Below are 27,124 nucleotides of genomic sequence, written 5' to 3'. Positions count from 1 at the left end.
CAATTTGGGGAGGATTTGTTTCCTTGTTCCTACCAGGATGTGAGCATGATTGTATATCTCTCTTAGACCATTGGAAAAAAAGAGAAAACAGATCCTTTGATGTAACACCTGAACACCTAAAGGTGCTTTTTTTCCAAGAAAAATTGAAAGAGAATTAGCACCCAATTTTTCAAGAGCCTGAGCACATCGATTGTATTTGTGTTTTATGGAAACAGAGGTGTTCACTTTCCCGTGGTGGAGTTCCTAGATATTTTTCCCTCTAGCTGGCCCTGAAACACACCTGAAGAAATCATTATTACATTGTGTCCTTTGTCCTACGTGCATCTTTCTTCCTCTTCTTCACTGAGACACCCTCTCCATGGCCACCTTCTTCGCTTACAGCCTTCAAAGAACAAAACCTTGCTGGTGGCAGGCATTTGGTGTTTTTCTCTTTTGGTTGCTTGCCTGTGGGGAAGATGAAACTCTTCAAGCCAATGTCTTTGGTACCAGCTCATTCCTCAGTATGCGTTGAGATCTGTAGACCTTCGAAGCATTAAAACATTTGGGGAGACAGCATGGTGTCATGGGATAGAGCACATGAGCAGAAATTAAGCAGACTTGGGTCCAAATTCTAGCTTTGCGTCTTACCTCTGTGAAACTTTGAACAAAACACTTGACCTCTTTGATCTTTTGAGCCTGAACTTTAACGGGATTGATGAGGCTTAGCTGTTTTTGAATTTTATCTAAATGAAACAATACAGTAGGTATTTCTTTGTTATTGCTTTCTCTTACTCAATACTGTTTTTGAGATTCATTCAAGTTGTTGCATGTAGCAATTGTTTGATCAATGGATTTTATGGTATTGCATTATACATTGCAAATCATTTGCCCATTTTACTTTGATGGATATTTGGGTTGTTTCAGTTATTATGAATTGTGATTCTATGATCATTTTTGCCAAATTTTGTGTACACACTCTGTTGAGTAATGTCACATGTTGGGTTCTCCAGGAAGCAGCTCTGAGAGAGAATTGCTTGCAGAAAGTTTATTCCTTTCTGCTGTCAATATCAACGTTGCCTTCAAAATCAATGCCTATGGGGGGTGTAAGGAAGGAGGAATGGACAGAGAGAGACAAGTTAGACTGCAGTGTAGTCACAAAAAAGGCCTCAGCCAACCTATGGGGAGCTCTGGAGCTGAAATGGCCCTACAGAGGTGTGCCATATAGGCGCAGGGAGGCTAGATGTTTATACATCCCTCATTAGCCAGTCATTGGACTGTGGATTGACCCAGGGAAGGGAGCATGATTTTGAGTGAGACATCTCTCTTTGACAGAGAGTGGGGGTCACATCTGTGAGCTGTCAGCCATCAACAGTTCTAGTAGCTGAGGGAATGGGTGTTCGAGTCCTAAAAGTCCTAAAATATGAATGTGTGTGTGTGTTTATGTATGTGTTGGGGATGAAGCTGAGCAGGGCACCTCAGTGTCCCCTACATGTCATTAGTAATTTCTAGAAATTGAGTTGCTGGTTCATAGGATATGTGTATATTCATCTTTAATGGATATTGTCAAAGAGTATTTCAAAATGTTGTACCCAAATAGCATCTTAATTTAGATTCTGCAATCCCCAAGTGGAATATTACCACAAAGATAAAACAATATTTATAGTAGGGAAACAAATGTGAGAATATTCTATACATTAACTTAACATTTTCTGTATTATGGGGAAAGCAAAATTGAGACATTGGAATAGGCTATTTATCATTTTCTACCCTATGACTTGACATCCTGAAAACTGTCAGCATTGTTCAGGATATTCTGAAATCTAGTTATAGAATTAATAGATCCTAAAGACTTGCTTCTGTGCTGAGAAAAGAAAGGCAAGGAGATATATGAATTGACTGTTGCCTCAAATTTTGTTTTTCAGAGTGGCCAAATCAATGAAAGTCCCTGTGTATGAGACACCAGCTGGATGGAGATTCTTCTCAAATCTGATGGACTCGGGACGGTGCTCTCTGTGTGGAGAAGAGAGCTTCGGCACTGGTAGGCGTTGTTGGGTTGTGTTACTAAAGACGGTGGCTGCAGCCCTCAGTAACCCCAGTTTGGAGATTTGTGAGCCCACTGTGAATCAAAGGCTGGAGGAAGGGTTAATTAGAGGCAAAAAAAAAAAAAAAAAAAAAAATCAGGGAAACTCAGTGGGATATGTGCTATGATATACTCACCCTTTCTGCCTATTTCTTCTTTTTAAAAATTTATGTTTCCTTAAAAAATATTATGGAAATTAAAAAAAATTTCTGAGTAAGGAAACCATCATATTGAATTCCTATGTGTTCATCATCTAGTTTCAACCATCATCAGCTCATGGTCAATACTGCTTTATCTCTACCCTCATCCTCAAGGGGAGCCCTCTTCCCTGATTATTGTAAAGCAATCCCCTGTGTGAATCTTTAAGTATTAGGGCTATTGTCACTCTTTTGTCTTTTGTCTTGCATAATTTCCAAGAAGTGGGCTCTAATTCTCAATTCTGTTCTTCTGTATTTAAATTTCTCTCTACCTCATCTCTGGCTACCTTCAATATTTTCTTTTTGTCTTTTGTTTTCAACAGTTTAATTATAATTTGGGTATGTATATTTTGTTTTAAATCATGCTTGGTGTTCTCTGGGATTCTTAGATCTGTTCTTTGTTATCTTTCATTAGTTTTAGAAAATTTGCCATTATTTTTTCAAATATTTCTCCTCCCCCATTCTCTCTCTCTTCTTCTTCTGGGATTCCAATTACACGAGTGTTAGACACCTTGTGACCATATGTTGTCTCAGAGCTCTTACAAGCACTGTTTGCTTTTGTTTATTCTTTTTTTCTTTTTGTGTTTCAGTTAGATAATATCTATTGGCATAATTTTAAGTCATTGATTCTTTCCTTAGCTGTGTCCAATCTGCTGATGAGCCTGTGGAGAAATTCTTCATCTCTGATACTGTGTTTTTCATTTCTAGCATTTCTCTTTGACTCTTTTTTATAATTTTCATCTCTCTGATGAAATTTCCCATCTGTTTATATATGTTGTTGATCTTTTCCATTGGGCCATTTAACATATTAAATATAGTTATTTTAAACTCCCTATATGATAGTTCCAATATCTAGTTCATCTCTCACTCTGATTATCTTGATTGCTTTATTCCTTGATAAAGCAATAGTTTATTCTTTCTTGCTTTTTATATATCATAATTTTTCATTGAATGCTGGACATTATGTATATAAGAACAGTAGAGACTCAGATAAATAATATTTTTATGCAGAAATGGGCACACCTCTTCTGTCAGGCCATTAGTGTGTAGGGGAAGAATTTGTACATATAGAGATGAAAGGACAGGATCTTGTCAGTGGAGGGAGCAATGTCAAGAAAGGAATAGAGGTGGGAGAGCAGGGGACATGTGTTATAAGTAGCCAGTTGTTCAGTTTGTCTAGAGCAGTGTTTTCCAAAGACGAATCGAGACTCACTTGGGGTCATGAGATTAATATAATGTCATAAACAGCTTTTTAAAATAATCTAGTAGACTAGAAACTATCAGAATGCATTGTGTTTCATAAAGGTAAATGTTATTTTGAGAAATATGCATTTATAAATACGCACACAGGTATCTATGTGTATACTAGGTCTCGTTACAAAATGTGTTTATTGTGGGTCATGGCCAAAAACATCTGAAAAGCACTGGTCTATAGCAGGGGTCAGAAAACTTTTTCTGTAAAGGGCCAACCAGATAGTAGATATTTTAGGCTTTGCAGACCAGCAGGCTACATACGGTCTCTTTCATAATTACTCAGCTCTGCCATTGTAGCACAAAAGCAGCCATAGACAATACATAAACAAATGAGTATGGCTATATTCCAATAAAAATTTACTTACAAAAATAGGCCTAAGTCCAAATTTGGCCCTTGGGCTGAAGTTCGCTGACCTCTGGCATATAGGGTAGGGTGGAGGAGGGAGTATCAAGAAACAGAACTGGAAATATGAGTGATGAGGGGCCAACTTTTGAAGCCCTTTGCCTGCCTGGCTTAGATGCTGGGACTTGACTCAACTGGAAATAGGAAACCACAGTCTGCACAGGAGGGGGGTCTGTGTGCAGACACTTGTCAGCAAGCTTTGCTTTCAGACAGATATGCTGATTGCAACATGCAGGCTGGACTAGAAGGGAATTTTAGTCTCTCACTGTTATATCTGTTTATCATTTTCCTTTCAAAGAGCACAAGAGATTTTTCAATGTAAAGACCTCTAACAGTGTTGCCTTCTCCACTCTTCTGCAGGGTCAGGTGACATTAGCCTGATTTGACAGATAAAGCTCCCGAGCCCAAGAAGTAGTTAAGTGACTCGTCCAGGGCCCCAGAGCCTGGCAAAGGCCTCCACTTGAATTAAATTACAGTTGAACTGAAAGACAGGTCTCCTGCCCTGCGGCATATGCCGTATTGCACTGTGCTGCTCAGTCTTGCCGATGAGAGCAATGACTGAGTCCACCTCTGAAGCACTCAACAGTAAATGACTGTTAGAAGGCCTGAGGAACTGGACCACTCAGTCTTGGAAGGAGAAAGTGGCCTCATTTTGCTCTTGTACTGGGCTTTATTAATGCCAGTTCTTGGAGAGGCACTGAGCTGGTTGTGTCAGAATCACCTGGAAAACTTGCTAACGATACAGACTTTCTATCCTACCCTGACTTGGAATCTCTGGAAGGATGGAGGCTGAGAACCTGCATTTTAAATAAGTATCCTCATGTGATTCTGATGTGCGGTCAGAAGTAGGAAACACTGTTCTGGTGAAAGCCAGTATTTTTGTTTTGCACCAGGAATGGTAGAAAGAGTGTGCCTGAGATGCCACACCAGGTTTGGTCCAGAAAGTCTAGAGGCCCAGGAATGTGAGGCTGACAATTATGTTCAAGACCCTCACCTGCCTCTTATGGACAAAGCACGTGGCTTTCCTGACCCTCGGTTGCAACCTGTAAAAGCTAGCTAATCGCAGGAGCTCCCTAGCTACCTTGGGATATGGTTTTCAGAATTAAGCAAGCTAATCAAGAGAGGAGAAAGTAGAGAGATAGAAAGGTTTTAGACCTGAGTCTGGGGAGACACTTCTAAAATTTACCCACGCTTTCTCAAGTGGAGGCCTTTTGCAGTGTCTCTGGGGCATGAAGCTGTGTACCAACTAGGAAGGCATAGTTTAGTGCCAAGAAAGCTTGAAAATAGGAATCTGCCTCAGTTTCAAGAATACGACACTGTTTGTCCAATACGAGCAGGATACATCCTGCGTGGAAATTTCCCTTGCCGGCTTCTTGAGCTCCCAGAATTTTCCAAGGTAACAAGCTGGTGATAGGATCAGAGTTCAGGCTTCTCTCCCATGGAAAGGTCTAGTTCCTGGACAATAGGAAATCTGTATTTATTGCTCTGTCAAAGAACCAAGGCCATTTAAGAGGCAAAATGATCTTTTGTGCCAGGAGCAGGTATTCATCCACTCCCTGGGAAGGACCTTGAAAAACTGCTGTACAGAGAGAAGGGAGAAGGTTATATAAATACTTTTCGAAGAAAACAGTTCATCTAAATGGCATTCTGGCTACTTTTCTAAAGTTCTGAGTTTGAAGGAATCTGGACATATTTCCATACACAAAAGGGAATGTACCAAAATACTAAAGCTAAGATCTAAAAAACCAAAAACTTTGAAGTTTTTTGGCATTTGTTAATGTTCTACTGGTTTCCATCATTTTCATCAGTTTCTAAGACGTCATACCATTTTGGGAGATTATGAATTGTCACAGCCCAGAGCTTGTCTCTTTACAGATAGCACTGAAGAATTGCTCTGTTTGTGAAAACCTGGAAGAGCTCCAAGCTTGACCACCATCTTGAGTAGTACTATTACTTTTACTGTGTATTTTTTAAAAGCTAATGTCACTCACCACACAAATTTGCCAAATAGAATCAAGCAATTCAACAATGTCTATTGTTTCCAAGAAAGTCCTCTTTGTTGAGTTTTTCACAATAATAACAGTTATTTTTTTTAAATGAGCCCTTAGTATGTGCCAGGGCATTGCTAAGCCTTTTGTATATGCATCCATCTCTTTCTGGAAATTTAGAATTGAATCCAGGTCTCCAGGCACCAACATGACTTATCCATCATTGTCACCCTAACGTTTTTCACTATGAACTCTGCAGTACAGCCTGGTGCTCTTGAAGTTGGCTATTTTCACATCTGCTCAGTCTGTAGCACAAAAGGAAGAGGCCCAGAGTATGTGTATATTCTGTGTTGCAGGAAATCTTGAGTATCTTTCTAGCCTTTTGTGATTTGCTGGATCCCCCTGCTTGCCATGCAGAAATTGTAAATTGTCTGAGGACAAGGGCTGTGTCCATTTTGTTCAGCTCTATTTCTTTGATATATGACAGGCCTTGAGTAAGTGTTTGTAGGATGGATCAAAGGGTAGAAGAATGGATGGAAGCATGGAAGGAAGGATGGAAGGAAGGAAGGAAGGAAGGACAGAAGGTTGAAAAGATGGATGGAAGCAAAGAAGGAAGGAAGAAACAAAGAATTTCCATTTTGGTATTTCTTCTGTACATTATTAGTAATGATATTTTTATCATTCTTGAGTGGATGTATTTCTGGAGATCTGGGCATTTGGGTATCCCAAGACTTGGGAAGATTCATAAAAACAAAACCACACAAATATAGACCGGTTGGCAGGGGATGAGGAGTGATATTATGAATTACAGCAAAATCAGAATTACATAAAGTTTAAAAATAAAGTTTTGATATTTTCAATCATCATATAATTGTCAGCACAAATTAGTAGCTAAGAAAGTGCTTCTCAGAAGACTCCTTCCCAAAACCTATGTTAATGACCAGATTTTACATTTTAAATACTAAGTATTTGTAATTTGTGTTATTAACATTTATTTCCTGTATGTGGGTTGCTGACAATTACCTGTAAATAGCCGTGTTCAGCAGTGGGTGGGGTTCCAGCTTCAGTGATCTTTGTATATACTAAATTCTTATGGCGTTTAGCTTAGCCGTTCTCTGCTCTATTGTCTTATGGTTCAAATGATTGACTTATTTGCCAGTTGCTTTGTGAATGAATGTTTTGTTTCCCCTAACAGTTACACAGTTTATAACACTTTTCAGGGCCATGCCTCTTTCATTTATGTTTCACACGTGAACCATGTATATCCTAATTCAAGGTTGGGTTCACTGTGGTGCTGTTGAACAAATATTGAGTAGGTTTAACTGTCTCTTATTTATACAATTATTTATACAGTTATTTTATTTAATATTGTATATTTTTTAACAAAGGAAAACTTGAGTTCATTTCCTTTCTAGGTGATCATTAAACATTTGGCTGTTTTCCCATCCAGTCTGTAGGACAGAGAGAGAGGCCCATATATCTGAATTTCAGATTATTGAGGTTCTACCACTTTTCTTTCTCTTATTTGAGGCTAGTTTGTATAAATTTGGCTGGGGAGCAGATGTGATGTGAGGAGGCTGTGATGACAGCATTATCAGCACTAGGAGAGCAGTTTCTCTGCTGGCCTAGTTGAATCAGACTGTGTGCACACGTGCAATTCAGTCTTGGCTGGGCCAGAACACAGAGGTGCTCTGATTGACATCCCCAAGAGCCTCCTTGTAAAGTCCGAAAACTGAAACTCCCTTCTGGACTCTCTACAAACGATCAACCCCTATGCTGGGAAACAGAGCTCCCACATGGAGTGGGAAGAACGTCTCCATCACATAAAATCCTTTTCTTGGGGTCTCCACAGTTCCAGTTTCATTGACCCTTCAATTCCTCCTCCAAGATAATGAAAAGTGGCAAGAGGAGGTGTGTGACACCTAAGTGTGGAGTGGAAACAAAGGGATGGGGCCTCTGGGCCTGTGTCCACACTTACCAGTGCATTCTGGGAGTGGGAATCCTGGGAAATTATGGCCCTTAGCCACAGATTGAAGAATTCCAACCATACTAAGGGTTTCTTTTCACAATGTCTACTAAGCGGCTTTTAACAAGGGGATTCATCCCTGGTATTTCAGATGCAATCCTTAAAATTGTGCTTTGAGACTTCCCCACCCGATCTCCACTAGTTGCTGGGTGGCCCCACTAAGAACAAAGTATAATGACTATAGAGTGACAGGTCCTCAGCCCTGTGGTACAGTCCTTAAATCCACTGGAGAGACTTCTGGTTCAGCTATGACCTGTCCAGGAACGATTCTTAGAGAGTTGTGTGACAAGAAACAGGATGGGCTGTATGAGTTAGGAGGTCCCACTGTCCCTTACCTTCCTGTGCTGGTGTGCCTGTGTAAGGGAAGTACATCAGCTGGCCGGCCATGATATTGTTAGTGCTTTCGCCTTCCCTAGGGTGAATGGCTTGACTGCCTTAGAGCATGTGTTAATGAAATAGTGCCAATACATATTATTTATTGAGCACCTCCTAAGTGATAGATACAATGCTTAGGGCCTCTTATATATTATTTCACTGAGATTTCTCAAAAATGAAATGAAGTAGGGACCACAATGACTCCCATTTTACAGATGAGATAATTGAGGCTTAGGGAGGAAGGCCAAGCCACTGGCCAAGGTCTCATTGGCAGAGCCAAGATCCAAACCCAGTCTCACTGGCTCCACAGTGCCCTGCTGCCCCTGTTTAAGGAGATGGCAAGGGGCCATTTTCTCCTATCTGGTTATTCTTTTAGATGGGGCTGGAATGCATGCTGGGGAACTTGGGAGAACGGTGTCATGTAAACAACACAGCATCAGGAGTTGACAGACTCGGCTCCAATCTTGCCTCCCCTCCACGTGGATGAAATACCTTACACAGATCACTTAACTTCTCTGGGCCTCAGTTTCCTCACTTATATGATGAATCTGTCCAAAGGGATGATCTGTAAAGCTTTTTCCAATGTAACATTTCAGGTTGCTTCTAGCTAGCTAGCTGCTTTTAATGAGGAGCGAATCTGATGAATTATATCAAACGACAGACTAAAGTTTCCCTCAGTCGCTTATTTTTCATTCAATGAATGTTTACCACATACCTTTTTGGGCCAGGGCCAGGATAGAGTGGTGAGTAATTTCAGACATAGCCCCTTCCCTCATTGAGTTTACAGTGTGTTGCTCTGGTCAGGATATTAACGAAAAGCCCTGCAGCATATTTGTGTCAAACACTATTGTTATTATTATCATCATCAAATTTATTGTTACAAAGTATTATTCATTGGGAGCCATGTTGCCCAGGGCACAGGGTGAGCTCCATCTGTCAGTAACTGCCATCATCTTACCTTTCTGAGCTGACAGCTGACTCTGACATGCTTATATGCAGGATAGCTTTGTTCTCTTAGTGAAATTTTAGAGCATTTATTTTTTTAAAAAGAATTTATTTTTAAGCACAAGAAAGTGCCAATTTTTCCATGAACTTTGCCTTTTGGCTAGATTTTAAAAATTGAACATAAGCAGTTTGAGACATGAAAAAGAAAAAAACAACAAAAAACCTGTCACAATTCTGTAGCATGCTCTCAAATTTCAGATTCACCTGCAGGGAGTGTCTCCCAGCTTTCCCTCATAACTCCAGGATTTTTAAAAGACAAATCCTTGTCTTGAGTGGATAAAAAGAGGATGGGAAGAATTTCACCACAAATTAATGAAAACTTCATTTGTAAATGAAAGTGGTATATTGATATGAGAGGAAAAGTAAAGGGAAATTTGGCAACTTTTCTCAAATGTCTCGTGTGAGAAGATAGCAATGCAAATTCATTACCCAAATCTTCAGAAGGGCTGCCTCACCTCTAACCATGTGGGGCATTTTACCTGCTTTATTGCAACTCCTCAGGCCCACTGTCACTACGGGGCTGTTCTAGTTAAGCCCATAGGCGTTGGAGCCAACAGCCAAGGTTTGAATTTTATTTTCACTACTTAGTTGCCGTGTGACCTCGTGCAAATGACCTAACCTCAATCGCTTACCTGTAAAAAGGAGCTATCAGATGCGAAAATTAGATAATAGATCTATAAAATGCTGAGTATAGTGCCTGGTGCCTCGCTGTTAATCGAAGAATGGAATTTATCTTGTTTTTGTGATTCTGCTTCAAGAGCAAGTATGTATGTATATGTGCATACACATACCTCCTGTCCATCTCTGACTCCAGGAAACGTGTGTGCTAAGTCTGTGCTGAGTGTGCACACATCCTAAAACCCATCGGGAACCTCTTTGAGTGGATGGCCTTTCTTATCAGGTGACCAACCATCCTGGTGTGCCTGGGACTGAGAAATTTCCTGGGTTGTGGGACATTTAGCGCTAAAACTGGGGAAGTCCCAGGCAAACTGGGAGAGTTGGTTACCCCAAAGTTGGCAAAACCGTTACAGGTTTTACAGACAAAAAGGGCAGGGAGAAACCATGACGCTGAAGATGACTCCAGCGAGAGCCAGCCACCTGAGCAAAGCCAGTGGCATCCATTGCCCTAGAGACCAGTGGCCACTTTCCTTCAGTGCCAAATTCAAACAAAAAGAGGAAGAGGACTAATTCACTGCCCCTAAGCAATCTACCCCTAATATGGGACTATTTTGAGTACCTTTCTCCTAAAGCAGTGGTTTTCAACCCTGGCTGCCTGTGAGAATCACCCCAGGAACCTTAAAAAAACTATACTGATGCCTGGGTTCCATTGCCAAAAATTCTTATCTTATTGGTCCAGGGTGTGGCCTGAGTGTTGGTGTTTTTTTATAAGTTCTTTATGTGACCTAATGTGCAACCTGAGTTGAGAATCGCTAACCTATTTTCCAGTCAGCCATAGTGCAAAATGATTTCTATTTTCCTAATTGACAAATTCAGACTTTCCTGACCCGAGTTTCAGCTGAGATGGCTTGATCCGTTAGTAACGTGTGTGATGTTTTATTGAGTTGCTTTGCCCATGCTGGGCTTTCCATTTGAAGAAAATTCCTTTGAGATGATTGAGTCCTCTCTTTATTTTCCCCTCTTCTTTTGTGAGGTCACTGTACTTACTGGTATAATGCCTAGCTCAAAGTAATATGGTTTTAAAGCTTGAGAAATTTCAAAGTCTAATTTGGGTGGAAAGAGAATACAGATGTTTCTGATGAGAAAAAATAGACCCTCTTTTTTGGACCAATTCTTGCTAGAGTCATGGTGAGGAAGAGCTGAGTGCCCTCCTGATATCTGGTGCGGACAGCTATGTTTCTGGGTTACTCAGATTAAGTCTGAGCAGGCTTTAGGCTGGACTGACCTGGATGGAGGAAGGCAAGGTGAGCGGTACTTACAGGCTTTGGGAATATGGGTAAAAGCTCCTTGCAATGTCCTCAACCAGGTAGCAAGCTCTGGCTGCACAACCAGCCAGGAACCCAGAGGAAGCAAGCTTCAAAAGTTGTACTGGTATTATTCAGTGCTAAAAAGAAATGAGCTATCAAGCCATGAAAATTCATGAAGGAAACTTAAATGCATATTCGTAAGTGAAAGAAGCCAGTCTGAAAAGACTCCATACAGTGCGAGTCAAACTATATGATAACCTGGAAAAGGCAAAACTATGAAGATGGTCAAAAAAAGATTAGTGGTTGCCAGGGCCTAGGAGAGAGGAAAAGATGAATAAGTCAAACACAGAGGATTTTTAGGGCAATGAAACTATTCTGTATGATACCATAATGGTGGATATGTGTTTGTCAAAACCCATAGAACATACACTACCAAGAGTGAACACTAACATAAACTATGGACTTTGGGTAATAATGATGTATCAAGGTAGGTTCATCAGTTCTAACAAATGTCCCCCTCTGATAGGGGATGTTGATAGTGAGGAAGGTTGTGTTTGTGTGGGGATGGGGGTAGATGGGAACTCCCTGTACTTTTCGTTCAATTTTGCTGTGAAGCTAAAACTGCTCTAAAAATAAAGTCTATTAAAAAAATTGTACTGGCAATAATATGTGTAAATGTGACAGAAGAAGAATCTTTTTCTAGGATCTCATGTTTTAAAGACAGAGATGTGAACATGCGAAGTGAGAAAGTAAAAGAAATATCTTATTTGCTTTTTTCCCTCAAAACAATAGTTTAACTATTCAGAGTGTTGAGATTTTGCCTGCAGAGAAAGGGGGTGAAATGCAGGCTGGGTGAGCCCTCTTCCACGCCCGCTCAGCAACAGGAGATGGCCACAGGGAATGTTGGTGTGAATCTGAAGTTTTGCCTTTGCTAGTGGGGTCTTCCTGTGGGGTGAGCAGACCCCATCCTCCAGCCCGGCTTCCACTAAGACTCATGTTCACCCCTCAGCAGCACACTCCTTCTCCATCCTCACTTTCTGTCAGGTACTGAAGCCTTCCAGGACATCCCTGATCCTCATCCCAAGACGTATGAGCCCCACAATGGTGGGGCATGTTCAGTCTCTATGCTCCAAAAAGCTGTTAGTCTAAGAAATGGGATGATCCACAGATTTAAAGTTCCTCCCCTATTCATAAGTGGTATTGATCCCTTTAATAGCCCAACTAGCTCTTGGTAAACGCAATTGAATGTTTTCATATGTCAATTTCTACACACCGTTGACAACTTAAAAATTTTATTTTTTTCTGGTTTTGAAAATAGTACACATTTATTGTGGCAAAAGAAGAAGAAAAACACCTGTGATTCTAGCACTTCAGAGAGAACCATTGTTAATGGTTCGATGTATACCTTTTTGTTTACATATGCATCCGCATATATACATATCTACATATATTTTCCTACAAAAATATACTGAATATTCTTTTTTGGTAAGCTGATTTTTTCCATTTATTAAAATTGGATGAACATCATTCTATGTGTTACTAAAGATTCTTATCCAATACTTGTCTACACAATAAGCTTTTGTGTGGATTTTCCAGATTATCCTATTCTTTAACAATTGGTATTTATTTTTCCAATTTTCCCCTCTTCTCTTAGCTACCTCAGAGTCTTGATGACCAAAAGTTAAGAAATAGAATAGCTGGGTCCAAAACTGGGCAATATTTTAAGACTATTGACCATGATTGCCAAATTATTCTTTCCAACTGTGCACGTTTACACTAATGCTTCACTGGTGCTGGGTATTCCCCTCCCCCAACCGACACTGGCTAATTTTGATGGTCCCCAAATAGTAGCCCACTTTGACTGCAGTGAGATTGGACATTTGTTCAAATGTTTTTGACTATTAATATTTTTCTCTCGAAAATTGCTCATTTGTGCCCTTCCACACAGTATTCTATTGTTTTTTTTCCTTATTGAATTATAAAAACATTTTTAAAAGTAAAGTCTGCTAGCCCTGTCATATATGGTGTGAACATTTCTCCCCTCCACTTTTACTCTGTTTGTAGTGGGGTTTCAGAAAACCATTTGATGCCTTTGGGTTTCTTGCATTTCTTGTTTAACTTACCTGTCACTGAGATGGCATTATAGGTCACTTGCCTTAAAGAGTTATTAAAACGAGAGTTGTACCCCGCAACACTCCCTCCAAAGCACACTGTGAGCATCCGGTGGAAACATCTGTGTAATCGCATCATCAATGTCTCTGTCCCCACCTCAAAGAGCTGTAAGGGGCACAGTTAATTTTACTTGATCATCGGCCCCTTAGGGATCTTGGCAAATGTTTAACTCGTAGGTGAGACTATCCAAGCCAACTCAACAATTTACTACGCACTTGGCTACAAATGGCTGAGGTGGGCTATTATGGGGCTGAAAGAACTTTGTCTCTCTACCACTAAATTGTGACATCTTATTTCACAGACTTAACAGCATCTAGTGGTTCTGTCTTCAGGTAATGTAATCCAGCTGGGGATCCAAGGTATGCAAAGCCCATATTTTAGAACAAAAGAGTATTTTTCTCTAGCCAGTAAATAAAATTGATTTTTTCAGCTATAAAAGGACAAAAGATTTTGAAATTATCCCACTGGGCACAGTTTCCTAGTTTTTTGGGCACTTGGCCATAAAGCTAACCCAGCATCTTCCAAACTTCTTCCATTTTTGTAGCAGTGTGAAGAGTTCTCTGGATGAGACTAGAGTCACTCCACGCTGTGATAATTAGTGCCCAGGGTCCTCTTAACTTAGAGGTAGCCACAATCGGACATCTGAAAGTGTCATCAGCAGGCCATTGATCAGTGTGTAGGAAGAAGGAAAGACTGATCCTTTTTACTTTTAAATATCTTCACTGCCGTCTCAGGGTTGTATGTCTTCCTTTTTGAGGAAAAACGTTTAACATTTAACACTGTAAATGAAACAAGAAGGGGAAGTGGTCTATAGCTTCATTGAGAAGTTGTTTAAGTTCACTAAGTTAACTTAGAAGTTGAAGTTAACTGAGGTATTATTTCAGTCCATTTTCAAGCTTTAAGCAGTTCTGTGCCACCAGGGCTCCTTTTTTGATTTTCTATATATGTTTCATAGCCTTGCAACCCAAGACTACTACTATTGTCCATTTTCATTGCTCTATTGTACGAAGAAATGGCTCACCCCCTAGTCCCAGTCCTCTGTCTGAAGACATTGCTATTGTTAGAGTCAGAGGATAAAATTAGATGAATAACTGAGAACAATTTGCCTCAAAATATGTCTGGAGGAATCAGCACCATGTTGGTACTTTATGTGAATTACCAACAGTAAAATCAACAGCAAAAACAACCACTTGTGACATCCCAGTCACTGTTCTAAATACCTAGGCATATTTAGTCACTTCATTCTGACAGTAAACCCGTGGAGTAGGGGACGTTATTGTTGCTATGTTGCAAATGAGGACAGCAAGTCACACAGAGGTAGGTGGCTGAGCCAGAATTTGAACATGAGCGATCGGACTTGAGAGCTTGCCCTCTGAACTTGATAAATTGATATGACAGACCCTCAAGATTGGCGATGGAGTCCGCATTTTACAGATGAGAAGTTGAGGCTCAGGAAGGTTAAGAACTGTGCAATAACATCTCATACACCTGGGAATTGCAGAGTTTGGTTTTAACCTCTAATTCCAAAACTTTCCCCATGCTTTCCCCATTATATGACGTTTCCTCCACTGCAACTAAGTAGTCCTAAGACTGCACAGCAAATTACCACAAACTGAGTGGCTTGAAACCACAGAAATTTATTCTCTCACGGTTCTGGAGGCCGGAAGTTCAAAATCAAAGTGTTTTGACAGGGCCACGCTTCCTCTGAAGGTTCCAGGGGAGAATCCTTTCTTTCCTCTTTCTATTTCTGGTGGCTCTGTGCATTCCTTGGCTTGTGGCCCCATAACTCTAGTCTCTGCCCCTGTCTTCACATAAGCTGCTCCTTTGTATTTCTCCTCTCTGTGTCTTCTCCTCTTCTTCTAAGAACTTGTCGTTGGAGTTAGGGCCCACCTGGATAATCCAGGATGATCTCATCTCAAGATCCTTAACTTAATTGTCTCTGCAAGACTGTTTTTCCAAATAAAGTCACATTCACAGGTTCTGCATGGACATATCTTCTCGGGGGGCACCATTCAACCCAACTCTAGGTAAAGTACACTACTCTAGGTAATGCAGTCTTTGCTGCTGTCATGCTCTGTGACATCATCACCCAGTTAATTTTTTTCATAGCCCTTGACCGTATTTGATACATCTTGTTTTTTTATTTGTCTACTTTCTATTGCCTGTCTCCACCTACTTGAATTCAAGCTTTACGAGTTAAGAGCTCTCTTGTTTACTGCTGAATCCCTAGTACCTAGACCAATGCTTGGTATGATCAAGGATCACCAAATATTTACTGAATGAATGATACCACTGGGCAAATGTCACATCAACTTGGCTCTTTGTTTCTTTCAACAATTTCCAGGATTTTACTTTATTTTTTGATATTATATTATGTTATTTGAATTTCAGTTGCATATTTTTGGAAATGAAGTATATTATGGGACATATGTTTAACACAACAGATAAATACATCCAATCATTTCAATATAACACTCAATTGCTAACTAGTCTTCATAGTTTATTTAGCTTTTACTTTTCCCCCAGGAACAAATCCTCAACAGAATATTTCTTTCTCCCTTAGGCTCTGATCACCTCCGGGAGAAAGATGGCCTCTGGGCTGTCTTGGTCTGGCTCTCCATTATTGCTGCCCGGAAGCAGAGTGTGGAGGAAATTGTCCGAGATCACTGGGCCAAATTTGGCCGCCACTACTATTGCAGGTGAGAAGGGTAAAAGTCTCTGTATGGATCCTGGGGAACTACTCTTGGAGAAGGTTTCTAAAACTGGTGGGCTAGAACCTTAGGGAGGACGCGTCTTGCAGGAAGATCTGAGGAACACAGGGGCTGGAGCCGAATAACTACTGGTAAGTGGCTGGGAGTGGTGCCAAGGATTACTAAACTGGAGGGCACAAGTTTCCCCTTCCTTGGTGACATCCTTCTGTAATCCTTTCATCAGTGCCTATAAGGTAGGCAGCTGTCCCAAGAGGGGAGCTGAACTGCAGAGCCCTGAAAGGTCCTTTGGTGCCCATGAGAGTTGTGCAGTCAAACCAGGGGCTTTCCTCCTTGGTTCTCCGCCCATAATTATCAAGGAAGAGGGCAGAGACAGACGCTGCAACAGGTCTGGGTGCTTTTGTAATCCTCTCCCTACCTTTGTCTTAGCTCCCCACTAATGGCCCAAACAATGTCCAAGATGCCTGAGCTGGCGCCCTCCGAGGGAACCACATAGGTCAGGAGCCCCAGATTTTACTAAAGTTTTGTCCCCATGACAGGAGGTACAAAAAAGGGAAATATTACCGTGGGAAGGAGGAAGGAGAAAGGTCAGTGGCTAAGAGCTTAGGTTGGGGTCTCTATCACTTTCCTGTTGTTGAAGTAAGAAAGGGAACAGAGTCCTCTGGCTTTGTGGTTGCCCGCTAGATGTGTGTACCCAGAAATGCTAGGTATGTGTACCTAGTACCAAGCCATGGTTTAGGGGGAGCAGTGGTAGGAAAGGAGGTTAACTGTGGAGTACAGGGGAGGGAGCAAGGGAATTCTTGGGTAGTCTCAGATGCTCTCTGTGTCTTAAAAACAGAGCTTGTGGCTCATTTGCTTTGCTTATGAATAGTTAACTACTTTGGATGTTTGGTTGTGTTTCAAGAGCTTGGGGACAGAAAGAAAGCTTTAGACTTCCCTTATAAGGTGATTGTTTCTTCTCTTAAGAGGTCATTTACTTAGATAAATAGAGAATAAGGAAGCCTGTGATTGTGCTCGTTAAAATCAAAGAGACTGCCATGCTCTGGGAAACGGAGACAATGCCATAATATCCTTGGTTCCCGTTTAGTCGAAAAGGCTGAGGATGTGACAGTCTGCAAACCTCCTCAAATTATTCACTGTATCATAAAATAAGGACTCTCAAGGCAGGTGGGAACTTGTTTTACTCACTAGTATTTCTAACAAGTGCCAAAAATTCCTGATCCTTGTGGGCTTTTTTGGCATACCAAAGGGCTAATTGGCACAGCAAATCCCTCTGTTGCACGAAGCTGTTCCAAAAAGTCCAACCTGAGAAAATATATTATGATTGCCAACCGCTCTCATTTGAGGAGTTCGCTTTGAGTCAGGGATGTGTTCCTCATAATTTATGGAATGATTATCTAGCTTTCTGCCAATGTTTTGAAGACATGGTGTTATGATAAGTGTATTTATAATATAGTTCATTTTTTGTGGCCAAGAACTTACATGATAATTACTTTTTTCATAACAAATACCATGTTAGAGGATATAATGCAGTGGACATTTAAATTCTTATAGGACATTGAATTATGTTTCAGATTTCTGTCCAAAAAGATCCCAGAGATAAAGAAAAGAGGAGGAGGGAATAGGTAGAATGGAAGACAAACATTTCCTTCAGCCTCCAGCCAATGTGGGTTGAAAGATGCTTGTGAAATAAAATGATTTCTAGCCTGACTGTTTTCTTGACGGAGAGGAGATAATAAAACAACTTTGTTTTAACTAATACTGAGCCTGAAGTTGTGTCTGAGAGCCCAGATGACTTGCCTTGTATGAGTTGGCCCCAGAAGGAATTCTCCATTTAAAGGTTTCTTCCCTTGAAAGTATGCTGATGCTGGTGGTGGTCAGAGGGGGTTGTCTGTGGCAGTGAGGGGCGAGTACTTCCAGGAGCTGCTGGTATATGAAGACGGCCCTTTGGGCAGGCTGGTCTGACGACCTCAGCCGTAGACCGAACATGATCTGTCACATCAGAGGATTTTCTCAACTTCTGAATCTTCTTAATGCCTCTCTGTCTGCCACTAGACCGGCTTCTTCCATCCTCCTGCCCCATTCTGCTTGGTTGGGTCTTTACCTTCCCCAAAAAACTATCTTTAAAGAGAGTCTAGGCTCAGAACACATACGCTGCTGAGAAAGAATGTTCTGAGAGAGGTCCCTGCTGTTTTGTCTCTGAGGTGGGGAGGACACACCTTGCGTAGGAGGGAGAGAATACAAGAAAGGAATATAGGTGCAGGTACCCATTGGTAGACATGGTAACTTTCCATGTCCTCTGTTTTGGCAACTGCCCTGAAGTTTGCTGGAAGTCTTAAAAGGTCTTGAGTGGAAAAAAATAGTAACAACTACCCAGACCTTTCTTGTTTCAGTTCACTCTGAGAACTCACATCCTTTCCGTGTGTTACACAGCCTCAGTGTGAGATCCCGCCACAGCCACTTGAGCGCAGCTGCCCCTCCTTTGGCTTCCTTCTTAAACAGACACCCTCGGGTGTGCCATTAGATCTTGGTCAAGACTATCTGACATCGGGAAAGTTTCTTTATGGTAGTGACTGAGAATAAAAGTAATTAGTTTTCAGCACTGGTGTCTGGCACTGTGCCAACTATTTGGTATGCATTATCGTATATAAACCCCGAGACAACAAATGAGATATGTGTTATTTTTAGTCTTTTTTTCTAATCACTTCCCAGCCCCATTGTTACATTTGATGTTCTTGGCTAGGAGGCCTTTTTTTTAATGGAACAGTTGTGATATTTCTTCCAAGTTTCCAAGAGAGTTTTATGGTACACTGAGTTCCCTTCCTCCTTCTCTCCTCACCTCCCTTGATTCCTCTCTCTCCTTCCTTCCTCTCCTTCCCCCCATCTTTCATTCCACTACTTACAAAACACTACTTACCAGAAGCAGCAAAGAACAAAACTGGTAAGGTCTCTGTCCTCCTGGAGCTTATGGATCTCGTGGGCAAAAACAGACAAGAAATAAGTAAACAAATATACAAACAAGGCCAATACAGATTTGGTTAGCTACCAAAAGAAAATATAAAGGGTGATGAGAGAGAAGGAGCAATAGAGGGAAGTTACCTTAGAGGGATGGGCAGAGAAGGTCATTTTCTGGAGGTCACACTAAGTTTGAAAACTGAAGGAAGAGAACGTGCCAGCTATTTGAGTATCTGGGGGAAGAATATACCAGGTAGAGGGGACAGACAGCAAGAGCAAATGTCCAGAAGCAGGAAAGGGCAAAGTGTCTCTGAGGATCTGAGGAGTGGGGAGAAGGTGTGTGGCTAGAACATAGTGAACAAGGGTGAAAGTGGGACCAAGTCCAGTCAAGGAGATGGGCAGGGTCAGATCCCACAGTGCTATGTAGGCTGTGGTGAGGGTTTGAGTCTTGTTCTCAATGATATGGAAGTTTTTGGAGGGAATTAAAGGGAAGGACTGGCATGATTTGATTTTTTATAAGCTTACTCTGGCTGCTGTGTGGGGAATGGTTTATGAGGGTCAGGTGGGAGAGGGGAGACCAGATAGGGGTGCTTTTCTGTGCAGTTCTTCCATGAAAATAAAACCAATGATTAGGTGACCTTAAGAGGTACACCCAGTTGCTGGCCCTCTGATTATGTTGTGCTCATCCTGTGTCCTGCCTTCCCTCACCAGGTTTGACTATGAGGGGCTAGAGCCCAAGACGACATATTACATCATGAGGGACCTAGAGGCCCTGGTCACAGACAAGTCCTTCATCGGCCAGCAGTTTGCCGTGGGGAGCCATGTCTACAGTGTGGCGAAGACAGACAGCTTTGAATACGTGGACCCCGTGGATGGCACCGTGACCAAGAAACAGGTATTTTCTAGGAAATCAGCAAAACAAATTATCAGGCAGAGCTGGGGCCATAGTGTCCTAGAGCTGAAGAGGTGGTAGGGGTGAGCTACTCTGAGCCCTTCATTTTACAGATGGAAGCCCTGTAGCCAGGAGAGAGGAAAGCCCCTGGTGAAGGTTACCTGCCTAGTTAGTGACCAAGGGTGGATTAGAACACAGCCCTGTCTCTCTGTCTAGTATTCCCACCTGGTAACTGATGGGCCAATACTACAAATAGATATAGACCCAACATTTCCTTCTGAAATGTTTGCAGCCTGCAGGCTCTCTATGTGGTGGCCGTTACTGGTGACAGATTCAGAAAAGTTTCCAAGAGCAAAAGATCCCTTTCCTTGGGACCTACAGGTGCAGGGATGTTTCATCTTCTCTCACCTTATGTCATGGAGGAATGACAGGAGCTTAGCCAGATAGGTTTGTTACTCCTGGTAGGGGAAGAAATAATTGGAAAATTTGCCCCAAAAAAATCCCAAAGGAAGATTTATGCTTAAGAATTATTTATGGTCGAGAATTATTACTACCATAGATAAGTGGCAAAATCAACCACAGCTTCTGTTATGGTCTCATCTTTGTGAATTGTGGAAGCGAAGGTGAAAGCTGTCACTATTATTTTTTTTCTCAGTTTTGTTTATTTATTGGCTATGGCAAACGTGGACTACTCTGGGAGCACATTTTAACATTTAGAGTCTAAATAAAACACTCTGAGTAATGTTGAGAAGTTCCATTCCCAAATGCCCCAATTTTTGCCTCTTATACCTAATTCATCAAGCACAGTCAAGCCCATCAAGTACTTCATCACGTACAACGAAATAAATCAGAAGCTGTGGGTTTTTGGGACACTGCTATTTTTATTTTGACTACTATGTCATCCATACTCCTTGTCCTAGGGTCCCCTTATGTGCAGATGTCCCAAAGCCTAATGCCCTGCTGTTACTCTCTTGGTATTCTCCCTCTGGTCTGCTCAGTTTTATGGTGATCTTTCATCTCCATCAAAATGTCAGTCTTTCATTCTAGAAGACCTTCTATGGCTGGACGAATTGATTGCAGTCTTACTTACAGTACTTACTTGAAAGGTGTAAGGTAGTGGAGAAAATTGTGGCTAAGAAGTTTGAAAACTCAGAATCAAATCCTACCCCTGCCACTTACTAGTTATGTGAGTCTGGGAAAGTTGCTTGATTTCTTTGAGCCATGGTTTCTTCCTCATCTGCAAAATATCTGTATCATGGAGTTGTTTTGGAAATGGAATGAAATAAAATACACAAAAACTCCCAGCCATCCTTTACACAGGGAGTGCACACTACATTTTTCATAGTTGTGTTTTGTTTCACTCAAGGATGCTTTCTTGCAGAGTGGATTGAATTCTCTCCAAAATAACACCAGTGAATCCCTGGAGATGTGAAGTCAAGAGCTCAGTGCATGGCATCGTTGAGCTTCTCTGCCTTGATAAGTCTTTTCTGGTTTTGTATCATATCCCCACTTCCATTTTACACAAGGACCTCAGAACAAATTTTCCCAAATCCAAGACTCATGTAGAATTCAAGGGTCATAAAAAACATGTTTTCTGAAGTATCCTTGGGAGATTTTTGTTCAATGATGAGGAAGGCTTGAAAACAATTCCTTGAAGGGATTATGTCGTCAATGCTAGGTTCTGGATTTTATCTGCTCCTGAGAAGCTTGTCTGTTGAGCTAATTTGTTTTGCTGTTAAATCCACTAATACTCCACCTTGTTTCTTTTTTCTTGGTTTTTCTTTAACTGTTCACATCAGGCCAATTCCTCAGCTAGATCTCAAGTTTGGACATCTATTTATTCCATGTTCCCTCCAACCCTGAATACTGATTTCTCTTTTCACTCTGGAATTTATTGATTTTTTTCCTTCCCACACTCTTTCGTTTGAGCTCAAATGTAGCTGTAAAGTGATAAGTGCTACCAGCACCTGCTCTTGGGAGTTTCTCCAGTATGAAGGAAGGTTGTTCATCTTCCCAGATTCCAGGACCCAAGTGACATCTTCATTAGCTGGTGGTCATGAGTCATACTGGAGCTTCTCTGCAGGTCTGGGTTTGGCTCAGTGAGGGTTTTGGAAGACCTGTTAACGCTCAGGACATCCCCATTGTCCGCACGTCACAGATGGTCCTCTCACAGTTGGTCCCATTGGCATGGAGGGGGAATTCCTGCATGGTGGGGCTGTTGCTAAACTTTCACCACTAAAGCCTACATCTCAGCACTCCTGGGAGGTCAGTAGTTATGAACATTCAATTCCAGGGAAAGTTGAGTCTGGGGCACACTTCATGTGACATTGTTGCAAAATAAGCACTATCCACTCCTAAAAGACATGTTTGGATTTAAATGAACTAGTATTATTTTTAAATAGTCATAAAGTACTTGGTGCATGCATTCAGTAGCTATTTCCTGAGAGCCTACCAAATGCATAATATTGGTTTTTTTCATGGTGCAATTTTTTGATATAAATGTATAACAACTTTATTGAGATATAATTCACATACCATACAGTTCATCCATTTAAAGTGCGTGCTTCAATGGTTTGTAGTATATTTATAGAGTTGTGCAATCATTATCACAATCAATTTTAAAATATTTTCATCACTCCAAAAAAGAAACCTTGTACTCTTTAACTGTCACCTCCCTCCCAGCCCCTGGGAACTCCTGATCTACTTTCGGTCTCTATGGATTTTCCTGTTCTGGACATTTCACCTAAATAGAATCATACACTATCTAGCCCTTTGTGACTGGCTTCTTTCACTAAGCATAATATTGTCAGGGAACATCCATGTTGTACTTCATCCCTTTCTTTGCCAAATAATATTCCATTATGTGGATACACCACATTTTGTTTATCCATTCATCAATAGATGGACATTTGGATTATTTCCACTTTTTGACTATTATGAATAATGTTGCTGTGAATATTCATGTAATGTTTTTGTGCAGACATCGGTTTTTAAGTCTCTTGGACATATACCTAGAAGTGGATTGCTGGGTCAAATGGTGACTCTATGTTTAACCTTTAAAGAAACTACCATATAGTCTTCAAAAGCAATTGCACCAATTTATAATCCCACCAGAAGTGTATGGAGGTTCCAATTTCTGCACACTTTTGCCAACCCTTGTTATTATCTGTCCTTTTGATTATAGAATACATAATTTTAAAATAAGCTACTATATTATGTATTATTTTAAAATTAAGAGAGAAGGAGATTTAATCTCCATAAGGACAAGCAGAAGTGTGCCTTACCTAGCAAACCCAAAGAAAACGTAATGATGCAACGTTTCCATTTGCTCTGGGAGGCAGATTGCTATGGTCTCTCCAGGGTTCTATCATGATGGAGTTCAGATAGACATAGATTTGAAGGCTGGTGGTGTCATTGTTATATTTGTGACTTTGGGTGTGTTACTTCTCTGAACCTCAACTTGGTGGGTTGGGGGACATGCCGGTAATAATTACCATATAGGGTTATGGAGAAGGTTTGAGGAGAAAGTCCTGTAAGGCACAGTGGCTGGTACCTATTTGATACTCAAGGGATATCTGTTCCTTCCCCCTTACCAGAATCTTCGACTTGACTGAATATCAGTTTGAGGAAGGGCCACGAGTGGCGTTTAAGTGTACAGGCCTGAAGTCAGAAAGTGTTGGCTTTGGATCTCGGTTCTGCCACCTCCTGGCTGGGTGATCTTAGGAAGTTACTCAACTTCCCTGTACCGTTCTCTCCTTACTGTGAAAATAGGATAGTAATTGTGGCCACCTCATACAGCTATTGGGCGAATTAAATAGTACATGTAATGTCCTGGCTCATAATAAACACTCATAATTGGGTAACTAAAATAAGTTAATGTTAAAAGAGCATCCTTGGGAAAGAAAGATTTGGGCATTTAATGAGCCATATATGATAAGAAAAGCAAGGGAAAAAACCATACAACAATATACAGCTTTGCAGGATGTCATGTGAAGATATGGGAAGGCCTCTTCAGTTCTGAGTTATCTGTGAACTAATTCAAAGTCACATTTCTCTGCCTGCCCTAAGTCCCTCCCACCTCCTTGCTTTGGAAGGGGAAAGGTTTTTTAAGGCAGCTTTGTCTCCTTTTTGTCCTTGATTCGAGGTCGGAGTCAGGAAACAGACCGTGGAAAAAAGCTGTTTCACATATCTCTCTAGAGATAAAGAAGAAATGCTTCTCCAACTAAAATGAATTTCAATCCTTCTGGTGATAAGTTCTCCCACCCCCCATGTACTCCACTGCTGTGGAAATGTTCCACAAAGTCCATCCTGCCTGCAAGACCCTGTGGCGGTCATTCAAGGAGAAAGAAAGAAACCTCCGAGGTGTCGAACCCCTGATGAGAATTCTCAGGGACCCCACTGGCCTCACTGTGGCCTGTGGGGTCTCATAGAATTTACTATGGCTGCCTCCAAGTGTTGGATATTTTTGTGACCTTGGGCACCAAGGGAAAAGTCGATATGTGCTTTCCATTAAACAGGCCCCAAGAGAGACTCTCATTTAGAAACAGCAATTTAATGAGGCGTGGTTCGACAATTGCAATTTGTCCTTTTATCGTCCCATGAGTATATGTCACTGTTTGTTTTAAGGTGAAACTTAGTCACGTGAATGAATGATGATGGTTTCTTCAAATATGAATGAAGAAGTAAGCCAATAGCTACTACAAGAGTAGGGGAGCAGTTTGATCAAATTGCTGCCTAATTTAAGCGGTTCCAAATTTATGCCTTGTTAAGAGATGGGAAAGATGAGGGAAGGTTAGGTAGCTCCCAAAGGCCTGAAGGGTGGCCCATTCTCTCCTCAAGGATGAATTCGTTGTACAAACATCAAGATGTTCCACAGTGCTAGGCACTCTTTCTCTTCTCCTCACCATCAGTATCCCAAGGAACTTTATCAATACCTAGATCATCTTTTACCATTATCCTCTCCATCTCCCCCATGTTGCCTCAATCTCCTGGAGTCACCACTCAGTGCTCTACGCTTATGAGACTCTCCCAGCTCTGATGGAAGGAGTACTCCAATCCTGCTGGCATGAAAGAAGCACAATATGACAAATGGTACCAGGACTGAATGACAGTGTATTGCCACTAGCGTGGGCATTGATCCAAAACCCTGACCTATGTTTTGAAAATTAGCTTTGAAATGGGAAACCCTGACACTTCAGGAGCAAAATTTAAGCAACCGAGTCTCTCTTTGTGGCTTGTCCAACTCTTGTATTTCCGTTTAACAAGATCAAAAGTCATGAAATTTTCTACCAGTGCTGAAGTCATTTGCAATTAACAGTTCAACTGATATTTAAAAACCTGATGTAAATAAATGCATACCAGTTAGCTGATCTGGAAAACCAAGTCCAATTTGATTATGTCAGGCTAACTCCGAGCTTATTAATACCTCTTCAAGTTATGCAGGCTGTGTGGAAACATTTTGATGTTGTCCTCAACCTGGAAAAAAGAACCATCTGAAATTAGTCCATAGAAAAAGCACACTTTGAGATTGATTGTGAAGTCACTTTGCTTTTAGAGTTATTTAAATTTGCAGGAAGGTGTCTGCACTTTTTAATTTCAATATTTAGAAATAATGAAGAAAGTGATTACTTCCTTCTGAGATACTAATGTCTCTTTGGTAATCTTGAAATCACATTTTAGTCTGGCTTGTGATACTTGAATATATACCGTGGTACCACTAAACCCTGGTCAACAGGTATAGAGAAGTTTAGCACATTTTCGTTTCTGGAGGCATCCTATGAAGGCAACATATGAATGGTGTCAGTTAGAGAATCTGGGGCCCAGGACTGAGTTCTCTATTCAGAGTTAACTGATCAACCTTCAACTTCAACCTTCAGTTTTTATCACATTCTAATCAATGAACAACTGAGAAACTGTCATTACAATTAATTTATCACTGTCTCTATAATATACCACTTGCTGGAGCGTGGTTTATGCATCTAGAAGTAGAATTTAAATCATTTCAGTCATACTGATTATGCCACCTATAGAATTCAGTTAAATCTGAAAGTTGGTACCTACAAACAGTCCTCCTATGTTGAGGAATAGAACTGTTTAGGGAGTGAGGCGTTATCATTACATGTATATTGTGATTAAATCTGGGTTGAAAAAAATCCATTTTCTGTTGCAAGTTGTGATGTTGAAAAAAAATCCCCGTCATTAATATACATTCCCTTCCTACTTTAGTATGATATGGTGAAGGTAGTCGAAGTGCGATTCATTCATGTCTTCACCCATTCAGTGAATGTCTACCAACACCCGCTATAAGGCAGTCGGCTTGCTGGACTTTGAGATACAACAGAACACAGGACAGTCTAGCAGGGAAGACAACCCGACAGTGGACTTGTAATTACTAGAGTTTATTGAACGGTATTACAGAGAAAGAGCTTATGTGGGAGTGCATAGCAGGGAGAACTAACCTAGGCTAGGGCTCTGTAAAGCTCCCCAGGGGGAGGTGATATTTAAGCTGTGCCCTGAAGAATGAATGGGAGCCAGTACAGAGGGAAACCATCTTCTGGGACTACATGCTTTTCCTCAGTCGGATGTAGTTACACCATTGTGTAGCTTTCCAGATAAAGAGCTGGGATTTCCTGCAGGCAACAACATTCTCAATGGGATGTTGCAGTGTGTATGACTATGATTCTCAACTTCAGTATTCATTCCACAACACTGTAGTTGTGGTAAATAAAGACAACTGAGCCTCTTGCTAGGACACCTTGAAAACCATGGATTAAACCATTTTTTTCTAATAGTTACTTTTATGTGATTTTGCCTATTTGTCTTCCAAGGACCAAACACATATGCTTTGTAATGACTTGCTGGCTGATTTGAAAGAGACACTATCTGGTTAGTTAGGAAGTTGTTACTCCCCTGCTTCGGATTCATTGGAGTTTTGTTATAATGACTTCCCTTCTCCTGACATAAGTTGATTGCTTTAGGACAATTTTCTAAAATGTTGGTAGTGGAATCCTGCTAAGGTGTGTGATAAGAATCTAAGCGTTCTGGAACGGCATCACGGTTACTTCCTACTGAGATACTAATGTCTCTGTGTAGTTGGGAGGGTGACCGCCACCAGGAAACATAAATATTAAAGGAAAAAGCTGCAAACTATCACAGGAACTGAGGG

The 27,124-nt window shown here is 41.0% G+C and overlaps 1 protein-coding gene across 1 annotated transcript in view; it reads left to right on the top strand.

Moving 5' to 3' along the window:
- The window catches only part of PGM5 (phosphoglucomutase 5), a 168,336-nt gene that overhangs the window by 104,777 nt on the left and 36,435 nt on the right, over positions 1-27,124 (top strand). Inside the window, exons 7-9 of the mRNA XM_046664680.1 lie at positions 1,902-2,017; positions 15,968-16,103; positions 19,779-19,962. Coding sequence (XP_046520636.1) covers positions 1,902-2,017; positions 15,968-16,103; positions 19,779-19,962 — 436 coding nt within the window. The remainder of the gene's footprint in view (positions 1-1,901; positions 2,018-15,967; positions 16,104-19,778; positions 19,963-27,124) is intronic.

The sequence above is a fragment of the Equus quagga genome, chromosome 6, assembly GCF_021613505.1.
Source record: "Equus quagga isolate Etosha38 chromosome 6, UCLA_HA_Equagga_1.0, whole genome shotgun sequence".
In the NCBI taxonomy this organism is placed as follows: domain Eukaryota; kingdom Metazoa; phylum Chordata; class Mammalia; order Perissodactyla; family Equidae; genus Equus; species Equus quagga.
Note: the sequence above shows the minus strand (reverse complement) of the source record. Positions and strands in the feature narration are given on the sequence as shown.